General features: G+C 36.0%; 2 protein-coding genes and 1 long non-coding RNA gene across 4 annotated transcripts; 1 reads left to right on the top strand and 2 right to left on the bottom strand.

The window, feature by feature from the left end:
• The first annotated feature begins 558 nt into the window (after window positions 1-558).
• Window positions 559-2,450, top strand: LOC113715163 (transcription factor bHLH30). Its single transcript, XM_072069723.1, has 3 exons — window positions 559-742; window positions 1,011-1,228; window positions 1,679-2,450. The coding sequence occupies exons 2-3, from the start codon at window positions 1,025-1,027 to the stop codon at window positions 2,237-2,239; spliced, it is 765 nt and encodes a 254-aa protein (XP_071925824.1). The 5' UTR covers window positions 559-742; window positions 1,011-1,024; the 3' UTR covers window positions 2,240-2,450.
• A 1,045-nt stretch (window positions 2,451-3,495) lies between these two features.
• LOC140016181 (uncharacterized) lies at window positions 3,496-5,285 on the bottom strand. Its single transcript, XM_072069620.1, has 3 exons — window positions 5,096-5,285; window positions 4,097-4,161; window positions 3,496-4,011 (listed from the first exon to the last, which is right to left on the bottom strand). Exons 1-3 carry the CDS (start codon window positions 5,283-5,285, stop codon window positions 3,496-3,498), a joined length of 771 nt encoding a protein of 256 aa, XP_071925721.1.
• Window positions 5,286-11,786: 6,501 nt separating this feature from the next.
• Window positions 11,787-14,066, bottom strand: LOC140015607 (uncharacterized). Of its 2 annotated transcripts, none has more exons than XR_011822248.1 (2): window positions 13,656-14,066; window positions 11,787-13,541 (listed from the first exon to the last, which is right to left on the bottom strand). It is a non-coding gene; the product is annotated as an uncharacterized lncRNA (long non-coding RNA). The 2 variants fall into 2 exon arrangements; XR_011822249.1 differs by having other exon boundaries at window positions 11,787-13,523.
• Between the last annotated feature and the right edge of the window lie 45 nt (window positions 14,067-14,111).

Genomic DNA, 14,111 nt, shown 5'->3' with positions numbered 1-14,111 from the left:
TAATATGGTTTTTTGCTTTTGAATGTTCGTCTGAAGAATTCGTATACAGGGTCTGCAATGTAGAAACGACTTCCAGAGGAACATGTTAAAAGGGATGCCATGAAGAAAATCTCGTGAAATCATTGGCCATTGCACACATAAATGCTAAAATCCTTGACAAAAAACAGGACCAAACCCCCAAGACAAGGAAAGAGAAGTACCGGAAGTTGGTAACATTGTAATATACTGACATTAACTTTGTCTGTCAACTTTTCAATGTGAAGAACATTAACTTCTTTGGATACCATGAGTAAAAGGCAGACTACTTGTAAATGTTATATATCGCGTGAATCATGCAGATTAATTTCTCTCATTTGGTTAAAACAGCAGGTTCTAGTAATCTCCTAATGTGACAACTGTCTAACACTTGAATAATAAAGAGTACCATTTCTTCTTCAAAATCCCAAAAGCATTCAATCCATAATATACCATAACACACCAAGGAATGCTACACACACACACACATATACATACATACATACATATATATATATATATATATATCTGTCTCTTGTTCTGCAAACCGTGTGGCATCCCATGCAACCATTTACCTTTTGACCTCCAACTGTAAGAAAACCAAAACCAAAGCCTCTCTTCAGTTCGTCAACCAAAGGCCAAAGCACAATCAGTAGTTGTCCCATTTTTTAGAAACAGCAGCTGTCATAGCTTTTACCAATTAATCAATTATCCAAATCTCTCTTACGTAAGTTTCTTGGGATTTCGTTGATTGATTTCATGAATCAGATCAACATTACCCTCCACAGATCTTCAAATCTTCATTTTCAATGCCAGCATTTGCTCTACTACACACACACACGCACACAAAATGATATCCCTATAATAAATAACCATAAATTGTCTCCTTTTTTTTTCGGTAATCTCTTCCAATCTTCTTTAACCTCTATACTTGCATATTCAACTGAATTCTATATCTTCTTTTTATGTGTAACTTGTTGAAATTGAACTTACAGAGGAGGTATTGAAAATGCTTCAAGTTCAAGGCTGCTACGGGTTGCAGTATACAAAAAAAGATGGTGCTGGAGTTTTAAGCTCAGGTTCTGGACTCAAGACTCCTGAAAAAAATCCACAAGCTGCTGCTAACAAACATGCCCTTGCGGAGCGTTATCGTAGGAAAAGAATCAACAACCACCTTAATACTCTCCGCAAACTCTTCCCCAATCTCCCTAAAGTAAGGGCTTTTTTTTTCCTAATACATAAATTTGTTCTCTTTAGGGCCGGGTAGAAACAAGAATAACATATAGTATTGGAAGTTTGTATGATTTCCCAGCACCATGCATGCATAATCACACAATATTCTTTATTCGAAAATGTAGTTTGATAGACTTGGTCTTTAGACGGTCTTAAAATCAACAAGAATGTTAAATGTAGCATTTGGAAGCTACATCATATATATACTTGCAAGTTACAGATTACTGGTACAATGTCGAGTAATGTGGGTAAAGCACCACATGTGTAAGTTAGAAATTTAATTTACATTATCCACCAGTGTCACGTTCATATATTATATGAGTTACATTGATTCTGCACATTTCATTGGTTTTCGGCACCATAGAAAATTCACTTTTGGACAATTCAAAGAAATTGTGTTCATGCAAAATAGTTTATTGTTGTCTTGCAGAGTGATAAACCAAGGGTGCTTATGGAAACGGTTCGATATCTAAAGGAGCTGAGGAAGAAGGTGGCTGACCATGTTGAAATGAACAAGGATGGCCAAGAAGAGTGCTGCATTGGTGGCAAAAGGAGTTGTTCATTGTTTTTACCCGGTGAGAAAGATGAGGTGAGTGTGAGTTACTACTCTGAAGGTGAAGGAGGAGATCATGGCGTTGATCAAGGAGAACTGTTAATGGTGAAAGCCACGATATGCTGTGAGGACAGGCCGAGGTTGAATGCTGATTTGATGGAAGCGGTTAAGTCTGTTGAAGGGAGGGTGGTCAAGGCTGAGATGGGTACCATTGGAGGACGGACCAAGGCGGTCTTGGTGGTGCAATGGTGCCAGCAAAGCCTTCATTGTGGTGGCGGTGGTGGTGGTGAGGAGGAGGAGGAGGAGGAGGAGGTTGGGACCGTTGGGTCGCTGAGGAAGGCGTTGAGGGCGGTGGTGGAAAACAGGGCCTTGACTCCTTTGTTGTTGTTGGGCCCCGAGGTGCTTATTTCCAGTTGGACCAATAGATTCGGGCCTTGAATGGGGCCGGTGCTTGTTTTGGGCCGTCTGTAGTTAGTGATGGCCCTTTTCAGTATATTGTTTGATCAGTGATCAATGCGAGTTTGTCACAGACGACAAATCGGTTAAAGGAAAACTCAACTTATGACAAAAATTAAGAAAAATATATAAAAAAAAAAAGGAAATCAATGTTCGTATTAAGTAGTTGTATACTAATATTTATTCCACGTCCTTTTTTCCTCCCTTGTAATTTACATACATTCTTATCTAGAACTAGTTTGTTGTTAATTTCTTTTCCATTTTCACAGTTTGGATTTTCAAATTCGTTGTACTTGGGATTTCTGCATTGTGCATTTAATTTACAAAGGAAGCCAATCAAAGTAGAAACCAGTAAGATTAAATTCCAATCCACATAGCATATTTGGGGTTTTTGTCCCTGGACGGGCTCATTAATAAATAACCTTGTGGTAGTAGGGTGACTCTTTTTGCCTAATGTATTGCTGCAACCAACCGTCTCCAAAAATTTGGGTATAGATGGACGGCAACTAGGGGTTTATTGATTAGGGATATAATCGAATCTAATCAAGTCGAATACTTTAGTGTTCATGGTTGTTTGATTATTTTAACGAATTTGAAATATTATTTAAATTTAACATATTTAGTTATCGAATCGAATTTAAACGAGTTTTTTTTAATTGAACTTGAAAGTTATCGTATCTAAAAAAAAATGTTCAAGTTTGATTTAACTAGTTAACCAATTAACTTCAAACAAACTTTTACCAAATTAAACTTGATTTGAGTATTGTATAATTTGGTTCATCTTTTAACCTTATCCTTAACATGGAACTTCCTCTTGTGTCTCTACCCATGACAAATTCGAAGGAAAGAAAATAATTTTTAAAAAAGGAAGAACTACAATTTCAGTCCCCAAATTTTGAAAAATGTACCAAAGAGGTTCTTAAAGTTATAAACTAAAATAGAATTTGATCCCTATTACTTTACATTTTTTCTCCAAGCCATGAAATTTCATGCCTTTCCTAAAAGCATGAAAAGAGCTAAAGCCTTGTTTTTTTTTTTTTTTTTTTGTCAAAACAATAACATTTGTATTGATTTAAAACTTGATAATACAAGTATGCTTTACAAAAAGGCCTAACTGCCTCACAATCCCTTCTTGCTAGATCTTTAATCCAATCCGGGAATTTTGATTTCCAATATACATCATTAACTAGTTTCAAGGTAAATTTTGCTAACCTATGACACACTTCATTTCCTTCTCTCTATATAAAGGAGAAATTGCATTGATTAAAAAAATCCCTCAGCTTTTGTATATCCTCCAATATCACAGCATAGTTGCAGTTGTTGCATAAGACTGTTAGGATGCAGTCTATCACACTTTTGCAGTCTGATTGTATTTCAATCTTCCTCCAACCTGCTTCTTTTCCTAGCTGCATTGCTGCTTTGATTGCCGTAGCCTCCTCTAGTTCTGGTTCCCCTATCTTTTCTTCCATTATGGCCCAAATTTTCATGATCTCTCCTTTCCAGTTCCTAGCAACAATTCCTTTACCAGTTCTGATCATCGGTGCTGAAATTGCAGCATCGATGTTTATCTTGTACACATCTTCTATTGGAGGCTTCCATCTTCTATCATGCTGATTGGGGGTTACTTCAACAATGCCAGCTCTGTCTTTTAGTTCCACAGCTTCCTTGAATTCTATCCATTTTTGCTGAGCTTTCCTTACAACTATGATTTCCTCCACTTTTGCATTGTCGAAAATAATCTTGTTCCTTGCTTTCTAGATTTGCCAAAGGATTTTGATTGTTAGTTCTATATGTTCCTTGCCATTGACTGTTTGAGTTGCTTCTAAGAGCCCTTCCTACCATCTCCAGAAGCAAGCTTGCAAGTCTATTAATCCATCCCAACTGATTGGACCGAGTTTCCAAATCTTTTTAGCATAGTCACATTCAAAAAACAGATGATCTAGAGTTTCAATTCCATCCCCACAGCTTGTGCATATGTTGTCCCATTTCCCTGTTCTTCTGTGCACTAAATCATTGACTGGAATACAGTTTGCAGACATTTCCAAATAAAGTGTTTCAGTTTGTGTTTAACATTTGTTCCCCACACTTTTTTTCACAAACTTTCCTTCCTGTTATGGCTACTTGTCTGCTCCTTGATTTGTACTGTTTTTGTTGCCTGTGCCTCCATTTCCTTTGCTAGTGCATAACTTGATCTCACTGTGTACTCTATAGTTTTTGAGTGGTTCCAGATTAGTCTGTCCATTCTTTAGTATATACTGAGTGGTATTTTTGCAATCTTTTGGGCCATTTTTCTACTAAAGATTTTATTCAGTAGCTCCTTATCCCATTGTCCTTGTTTAATCAAATCTTTGACATATTGGACGTCCCCATTTGTTGCTCTATCTTGTTCCACTCTACCATCTCTTGAATCTGGTATCCATTTGTCTTGCCATACCTTGATAGTACTCTCATCCCCAACTTGTTTTTTTATGCCATTTATCAAAAGGAATCTTGCACTCAGTGGGCTCTTTCATAGATATGATGCTGATGTAGAAGCTTGCCTCATCCAGTCCTGTTCTCTTTTCATGTATTTTGCTCTCATAACTCTACTAACAAGCCTGTTAGGTTGAGCAATGATTCTCTATAGTTGCTTTGCTAGTAACGTTGTGTTGAACATTTCCAGGTCCCTGAAGCCTAATCCTCCCTTTCCGTTAACCTCAGTAAGTGCACTCCATTTGGTCCAATGTATTTTCCTTTGATGCTCATCTGCCCCCACCAAAACCTTGCCATTTGTTTACTAATATCTTTACACATTTCTTTTGGGATTCTAAAGTAAGACATTGTGCAAATTGGGAGGACCATTATCACAGATTTCAGCAGTACTTCTTTCCCAACTAGGCTCAACAAGTTTCTTTTTCAACCTTGTAGTCTCTATATTACACTTCCTTTCACTTCCCCAAACACCTGATTCTTTGTTCTTCATATCACTATTTGGAGGCCTAGATACTTCGCACTGAATGATTCTCTTAGGTTTCCAAGTATGCTGCATATTTCCTGTCTAATGTCCAGGTCAGTGTTTCTGCTGTAGTAGATAGCAGATTTTTCAAAGTTGATTAGCTGTCCAAATGTTCTTTGCATATTTGTTCAACATCTCTTTAACCTTCCAGACTTCCTAGTTTGAGGCCTTGTAGCACAACAAAGCATTATCTGCGAAAAAAAAATGTGTGATGGGAGGACACTTTCTCCCTACTTGGATACATGTCTACAACTTGTTTGCAATAGCTTTGTTTATCAAGTTTGAAAGTGCCTCTGCAACAAACAAAAATAAGTAAGGAGATAATGGGTCTCCCTGCCTTATACCCCTCTTAGGTTGGACATATCCTACTTTTTCACCATTAAGGTTAAAAGAGTAGGATACAGTAGAGAGACAATTCATAATCCATCTAACCCAAATGGGGCAAAATCCCATTTTTAACATGATGCTTCCCAGAAATTGCCACTGCACTCTGTCATATACTTTGGACATGTCAAGCTTGATAGCCATAAAGCCTATTCTACCTGTTCTTTTAATTTTTAGGAAATGCATAACCTCATAAGATAGAAAAATATTATCCAGAATCTGTCTGCTTGGAACAAAGGCAGATTGAGCTTTATTGGTACACTTAGACAGTACCCTTTTCAACCTATTTTTTAGGATTTTGGAAACAATTTTAAAGAGAACATTACAAAGACTGATTGACCTATAATAATTAATATTAGTAGGAGCAGACACTTTAGGGATTAGAGTTATCAAAGTTTCATTGACTGCTTTCAGCATATAACCACTATGAAAAAAGCTCTTGATAGCATTTACTACATCCAAATTTATGGTATGCCAGTATGTCTACCATTAGGAACTGGCACTTTATTTGGATGCATAGAAAATACTGCAGCTTTGGCTTCCTTTTCATCCACAGGTTTGATCAGATTTTCATTCATCTGTTGAGATATTGTATGGGGGATACTATCAAGAACCTCATCAATGTTATCTGGTTGTGATGTGTTGAAAATATTGCTGTAATGATTACTAATCTCTTCGAACATTTCTTCCTTTGTATCACACCAGCTTCCATTCTCTCTTTGCAGTCCTGAGATTCTATTCTGTCTTCTTCTAATTCTCACAAAGGCATGAAAGAAAGCAGTGTTCTTATCACCATGCTTTAGCCATTTACTTCTTGCCTTTTGGGACCAGTAGATTTCCTCATCCCTATATGTCTTGCCCAATTTGCCTTTTAGTTCATCTAGAATGTCCTTCTTTTGGCCAAAATCACTCTGCTTGACTTCTTCAATTTGTTTTTTCAAGTTTTATGTTATCTTTCCTGAGTTGTTCCTTTTCTTTCTACTTCATTCCATCAAGGCCAATCTGTATGCTTTAATCTTTCTTGTCACTTTAAAAAACCTGGATCATTGCTGGTGTTCCTTCCAAACATTTGAAATCACTGTATTAGTTTCTCCTCATAAGTCCACCTCTGGTCAAAATAGAACCTTCTCTTGTATTTCTTCTAAGCTGGTTCAGTAGCAATTACCATAATACAGTGATCAGATGCTTTCTTGCATCCTTAAAATGTTGGATCCATCATTGATTTGCTAGGCATCGATCTAGTCTTTGCTGAACAAGTCCACCCCCTCCTATTGGTTAGACCAAGTCCATGGCACATCGTCAAAACCAAGGTCTATCAGTTAATTACTATCTATGAACTCTCTAAAGTCTTTGAAGTTACTATCAGGTCTATTTCTGTCACCCCATTGTTCCTCATTTGATAGTATATCATTTAGATCACCAGCCATCATCCACTTTTCTCCCCATTTTCCTTTTTCTTGATTGATATTTCTCCACTTTTCCTTCCTTATTTTGTCATCAGTGCTTGCATACACACCTATGAACCACTAACTGATTTGTTTATCTTTTTCCACAATTTTAGCTTCAATGTAAAAACCCCAACTATTAACATACTCCACATCCAGCTCATTGTTCCAAAATAAAGTTAGACCATCAGCCTTACCCAAAGCATCCACAACAAAGCAATTCTCATGATTTATTCTTTTCCTGATCTTTTCCATAACATTTTTTTTATTTCTGGTTTCACAAAGAAAAATTAAACTAGAAGAGTAGAGGTTGATTACCTTTTTCAGCTGGAGAACTGCCAATGGGCCTCCTGCACCTCGACAGTTCCACACCGCAACCTTCATTTTGACTGTGGATGCATTAAGGGAATAGCCTCCAATTTCCCTGTCTAGTACAAAGTGTGCAGTTCTACCCTCTGAATCTTGTTCTTTTCTTGATCATGTCCAAGTTCTAGCATCTTCATATCTTCATTCCACTCACTGATTTTCCTTTTTCCCCTTGCTTTTTAGGCACTTATGTGTTGTTTATAGTTTCCAGTGGTACTCTTGCTCTTCTTGTGAACTTTTTTTGTTTTGACTCTAGTCCACCCTTGTTCACCTGTTTTTGCCTAGCTATGTTCTTCTTATTTTCTGAATTCTCCATCATTTCCCGATTTCCTTCTTTTTCCTTCTTTCCCTCAAGTGGTGCTATTACATCCAGAATCATCTCCTCAGTTCTTTCTACCTCTTTCCCTCCATTGGAGCTATTAAAATCTTTTCCCCTATTACTTTCTTATTTTCTTTGTTCTTTTTGTTTTCCTTTTGGCCCTCTTTATACCCCTCCATCCCTTCCTTCACTGCTGCTCTCGTATCTACACTTCGTATTCCGAACATGTCAACAAGACTAGAATTCCCTCTATCCTTTGTTGGGGTTACCATAATCTGATCCCTCTATTACTATTTTTCCTAGAGTCATTGCTTGCTTCCTTTAGACTTGTTTCATTTTTTCCATTAGCCTGTTGTATTCCACTCACCATACTTTTCTTATTTGGCTCCATTGTCCTTTGCCTCGGAGGTGAACCCATATATATATATTCCCAACCTTCATCCAAGCTCCATATTGGTCTTCTCTTAGGTTGTGTTGATTTAGACCCTCACTATTACAGCTCCTATCACCATGACCAATAATTTCAAACCTATAGCAGAAATTCAGACATTTTTTCATACTTAAATTCAACCCATTGTTGTACCCCATTCAACTTGACCCTTGTTCCTCTTGCCAGCGGTTTTGCTATATCTATCTCAGCAAAAATTTTCATGTGTTTTCGTGTTTTTCCCCTACTGGAAAGGATAATGACTTCCCTTACAGATTTGAAGACTTCTCCTATCTTAAAACCCGACAGCTTTACTCATCCAGTGGATCAGCATGTTCCAGATTTGGACCCATAGGTATGCATTGTTAAAAATTTCCACCTTCCTCTCTATCCCAGTTTCCTATTGCTTGATAACCAGTAGTTGGTTGTCTATGACCCATGGACCTCTATATAGGGCTTTTTCCATTATTGTTCAGATTCAAAATGAAATTGAAAGAGGTTGGCTTTAAGTTCTGTGACCTTTAAATTCCTTGGATATCCCCACACATGAGCTGTGAAGCTTTTAATCCCTGTGAAATTTGTAATCTTTTTCCCAATAACTTCATCCAGCAGACTTAGTTGGCACTCCTCTACACTTTGTTGGATATCTGCTAAGCTCAGGTCGACTCCTTCCTCTTCCTCTGGGTTTAGGTCAAATCTTGTGAAAGCATAAGTGAGGTCGTCTGCCATTTCTAAGGTCTTTCAAATGTCCCCAATACAACTATCAGTGATGTCTAAAGATGAGATCCAACCTATGGATTACACAGTCAAAGTCGTAGATTTTCAAATAGCAACTAGATACCAAAGTTAAAAAATAAAATAAAAAACAATGAGAAAATCATTGCATGAGAAGAAGACTAAAGGCAAGAAGGAGTAAGATTAGAATAAAACTAAAAAAAAAGTAGAAAAAGTATTAATGTTATCAAGCCATGAATGTCCAAACTTGCTGTCTGACAGAGGGAGTCTTTATTTGCCCCATAAATGCAGTTCCATTAATGCAGCTCATTTGTTTCCTCTCATTTGATTTCTGCGATTCCTATATGGTCGGAAGTTATTTAAAGGTACACGAAGATCTAAGTTTATGATCACTCTTAACTGTGGTGACTTTGCGATTGGATCGGTGAAGGTGTGAAAGTTGGTGTAGTTTGAAATTTGGTGCAATTTAGAAGTTGGCGCAATTTGAAAATTCAAAAGCTCCTACCTTAAGGAGAGAAAGCTCTTTGTTCTAGAGAGAGAAACCTCCCAAAAAGAGAGAGACAACGTGTGTAATAGTTGAGCTAAAGCCTTGTTTGAATTGCTGTTTTCTGAAGTATAATTTTATTTTTTTTAAATAAATTTTTAATATATTTATTAATTACTATTTTACCTTATATACATTAAATCTCAAAAAAATATTATAATAAATTTTTAAAAAAATTCTTATATAATACCTCTTAGATTTTGGGACCATCGCGATGCCCATCAACATTGTATCTTTTTTGGTGATGCAACTAGTTTGTTTGTGTCTCATGAGATGCATGAGGGTGCCCAGTTTTTTATAACATTGTTAGTTGTGCGTACGGAGTTAAGAGTGGATGTGAGTGAATTTGATGATGGAAGAGTGGAGTTCAGAATACTTAGGTACATTGATTTGTAGTAGTTTGTGCGTTATCAAAAGTTGATTATTACAGGATGGAAAGCTCAAACGAAGAGCCGTAGACAAAAACACTATTTACCTTAGCAAAAGTAGATGGTTGCATGATAGAAAACTAATGTTAATAGCTATTGCAAAATTATAGGTGACAAACAAACCCATTTAACTAAATTTATTTATACCTGCTCATGAATAAATGGATATGGATATCTTCAATTTTTGCATATGGGTATAAATAGGTTACCCAATAATATCCATTTATAAATCGATATTATTGGATAACCCATCAAATCCAATTAATCTATTTAGTATTGTCTTCTCCCACCCATTTTTTTTTTCAAATTCTTCATTTTGTCACGATGTTAACTAATTTTGTTTCATTATTATTATTATTTGTTGGTTTTATCTTATCATTTTATTTTTTCTTAGTTTGTTAACTTGCTCATTTTTTAGCATTACCAATTTATGACAAGTTTTAGCCTCTTTTCCTACATTTTTTAAAATAAAATTTTAAATACGAAAAAACTGCTAGGGGTTCAAAATATTTTGATTAAGTTTTTCTGTTAACTTTTATAGTATTTAATTCAAATTGTTATATTCTTATTGTTCAATTATTAAATAGTATGTAATTTTGTGACATAGAGTAAAGATGGAAAAAAATTGATAATTGGCTTATTGAACATTATACGTAAATATTTAAAACTAATGATGGGTGCAAAGGGTAGTATAAATTGATAAGTTAGTTTGTAAAAATGAATTTAAATGAGTTTACAAAAATTAAAATAAATGGATTATAAATAGATAATTAGATTACCCAATTCATTTTTTAACTTATCCATTTATACCCATCTAATTAAATGAGTATAAATGGATTGACTTATTTATACTAATTACTCATTTTAATCAATCCAAATCCGTCCAAATCACAATGATACCTCTATACAAAACATAGATGGGCTACATAGTTTTAAACATAGGTGGGAAGAAGAGATTGCCAGGACAAAAAACACTAAGGCTACGTTTGGTTCTACAGAATTAGAATTGAATTAGAATTGAAATTCTATAGAATTGGAATTCTATGAATTGAAATTCCAAATCATTTCAATTCTTTCGTTTGGGAAATGTATAGAATTGATACGGAATTTATTTGAAATTCCAAATTCTTTGTTTGTATGAGAGAAGAATTCATTAGGAATTAGAATTGTTTTCATGAAACATTTGCTTACATAAAATTTTTCTTTTTTTTTCTTTTTTATATAATAATTTCTTTTTTTCTTACATTTAGCTAATTTTTACTAAAGATTTAAAAGAAAGAACCAATTTGTGCCTTTAATAATTTATTTTTTCCCACTCTCATATCAATTTATTTGGTGAACATTTCCAGATGGTATAGATATTGGCATCCAACCAAAATTGGACCTCACCCCCTTAAAAGTAAATCCCCAATGACACTAGCATATTTCTTAAAACATGGTAGAATATTGGACATTGAATTAGTCACTAATTAACTCAAATAGTACGTTTGTAAAACAATTTAATTAACATTCTCAACAAATAAATTCAGTTTACTTGACAGACAAAGGAAACAATCTCAATTACTTTCCAGAAGCAACAAAAAAGGAAGACCCCAAAGCATACAGCTCTGCTCCCCAACTAAAGACCCTACAGCAAGCTCCATGGTATGACACATCCAGCACTTAGAATGCTGGTCCATAAGTCAATACCTTAAGTACCTAGATATGAAGAACATCAGATATTGGTGAATACCATGGATAATGCAAACAAATTTCAGCATCTCAACAGCAAGCTACGTCTCACACAAGTAGGTTTATTCTTCCAAAGGCACAGGACTGACTCACAAATAAAGATCTCAGACATTCTTAGCAGAGTTTATGAATTCAACTAAGCAGGACGGCGAAAATCAATCAAGAACTTTTCCTATTTGTTCCATATGTTCTTCATTTTCTTAAAAATAAATGACAAGAAAATGACAAAAGAACTCATCAGAATTTAAAAAGTCATGGATACACGATGGAGTAGTAACAACTTTTACTTGCTCTACTTGGGCTTCCAGCAATCAGCTCAACTTCTTCTACAAAAACAACTTCAACTGGAGATTACCCAAAAAAAAAAATCAATTACCAATGTGCATCAATAGCCAATCCTTTTTTAAGTCATCTCCGAGACCAGAAAAAGTGTCATACTTTGTCCTGTCATTCATAAGTAAGTCAAATCCCTTCAACAATTGAAATCTATCCAATTCAATTTTAGAAATCTATCCAGCACACTGCAACAAAAGAAAGAAACAGAAAAGTCCCGACAAAGCTTTCTTTCTAGAAACAAGACTACATTGTGGAGCCTCCGGTTCCAATTTCTGTCACCAATCAAACTGGAAGTCAGTAATGACCCCTGTATTTTGAATTCCATATCCATTCAAGCAGTAGTATGATGTCGTTCATTTTCCCCCAAAAAGAGACCATATATATCAAAGAGCTCAAGTGAACATTGACAGAAAGAGAGATTACTAAATCACTCAAAATGCAGAAGACAAAGGATAAGTCAGTAGAAAGTGGATTTAAGTGCTCAAAGCATGCCAAACATCCAAGCTGCAGGCAAAAATCAAATTTTTACTTAATGACCTTCATGCATATGTGAATTAACAACTTCAAAGAAGTCTCAAGCACCAGTTAAAATATAAAAGACCTTGGTAATTGCTGGTAAAACTATTTTAGCATACATCTATATATCAAACTCTAGTTGAATAACTGCGACAACGTACATACACAGGACTTATCTATTGACTGGAAGCCAAGGTTCTCCAAATTCACTACATTATCTAACATGTACAATAAACGATAACAGTAATCTATGCGTCCTCAGCATCACTCATGCTTGGACGAGTATCAATATAGAATTCTGAGTCCAAACCATCCATGATCCTTCCTCTGTTTACCAACATGTAGATGTACCGGCTTTGTCAAATTGGGCACCAAATTTGACAACATTGTGGAGCCTCCGGTTCCAATTTCTTTCCTTTAATGTTTAAATGGTTGAGGGAGTAATGACAAAATTTCAGTAACCTAATGCCAATTCCTAAAAGTACATGGTAAACTGAATCTGATTTTTTGTATTTTCCACACCTTCTTCCTATCTTCCATTTTGGACCCAAAGCATTTGGTTCGATGTAAGTTTTTAAGTTTATATATGTGACCATGTAACATAAGAAGTTTTCAACAAAATTTTCGATGAGGTAGGCCTCCCTTACAGAATGAAATCATAAAACAGTCTAGTCTAAATGTTAGAAAATACTTTTGTTGCAGGCAGCATAAAAGTGATTTGATCAGTTTCTGGACCAATTTCCTTCTTCTTTTTCTTCCAAGTAAGATAAAATACTAATCTACTCCTCCTCTTACACTCTGTGCATCCAAGTAAGTTATGAAAAACCTAGCGAAGGGCAAACTTACCACCGAAACCATGCACTAATAAACTAAACTTTATGAATGGCAGAGGCAAACATCAAGGCAAGACTCGAGCCATTGAAATCATGCAAGGCCATCAAAAACAAAAATGCCATCCCAGGGACTTCCACCCCATCCAAATTACCAAAGCAGGTAGTAAGTACTGAAGTAAGGTGAGAGGGCCGATTCACTGGTACGATCTGAGAGACATCAAATCACTGGCCATCAGAGCACGAAAGGGGCATAGCCGTTAGAGTCAAAGAAATTCAGAATTCAATATTCAATGCTGCAAAGTTAAAAATCGAAGGCAAAGGAGAGCTTTTAGTTGTTACCTTCCGGACTGAAGAACCCAGTTTGGAGCAGTCTTGCGATTGCTGAAGTGATGGGTAGATGCGTGGCAGAGCGATGCCGGAGACGGTGGTGGAAGAGACAAAATGTTAGGGTGGCGGTGAAGGGGATGACGCACAGAAGAAGCACTTGCGGTTGAGGAAAAGTGACTAATTAGATCGCGAGAGAGGGCTGCTCACATAGTTGACCCGATTTTAATTTTTTACCCATTACGATCCGCGTACTAACCCGAATAGGAGGTGAAATTATGGAATTGGAATTGTAATTCTTAGGTCTTACCAAAGAATTGAATTTGTGGAATTGATGGCTCGTAGAATTCAAATTGAATTCTAATTCTCTGGCATTGCCGGTGTCCAAACTGAAGAATTGGAATTGGGACCCCAATTCCAATTCTAAACCCCAATTCTATGGGGAACCAAACGAACCCTAAATGACATGCA

Source organism: Coffea arabica, chromosome 10c (genome assembly GCF_036785885.1).
Source record: "Coffea arabica cultivar ET-39 chromosome 10c, Coffea Arabica ET-39 HiFi, whole genome shotgun sequence".
NCBI classification, from domain to species: Eukaryota; Viridiplantae; Streptophyta; class Magnoliopsida; order Gentianales; family Rubiaceae; genus Coffea; species Coffea arabica.
The sequence above is the reverse complement of the archived record's forward strand: the minus strand, read 5'-3'. Positions and strand labels throughout refer to the sequence as shown.

Excerpts from the sequence above, each read along its gene's own strand:
- LOC113715163 (XM_072069723.1), top strand. The coding sequence starts at position 1,025 with ATGCTTCAAGTTCAAGGCTGCTACGGGTTGCAGTATACAAAAAAAGAT. Across the intron at positions 1,229-1,678 it reads TCTTCCCCAATCTCCCTAAA|AGTGATAAACCAAGGGTGCT; the intron begins GTAAGGGCTTTT and ends GTTGTCTTGCAG.
- LOC140016181 (XM_072069620.1), bottom strand. The coding sequence starts at position 5,285 with ATGCAGCATACTTGGAAACCTAAGAGAATCATTCAGTGCGAAGTATCT. Across the intron at positions 4,162-5,095 it reads TGCTGAAATCTGTGATAATG|ATTTGGAAACTCGGTCCAAT; the intron begins GTCCTCCCAATT and ends TATGCTAAAAAG. Across the intron at positions 4,012-4,096 it reads CAAGCTTGCTTCTGGAGATG|AAAGCAAGGAACAAGATTAT; the intron begins GTAGGAAGGGCT and ends TGGCAAATCTAG.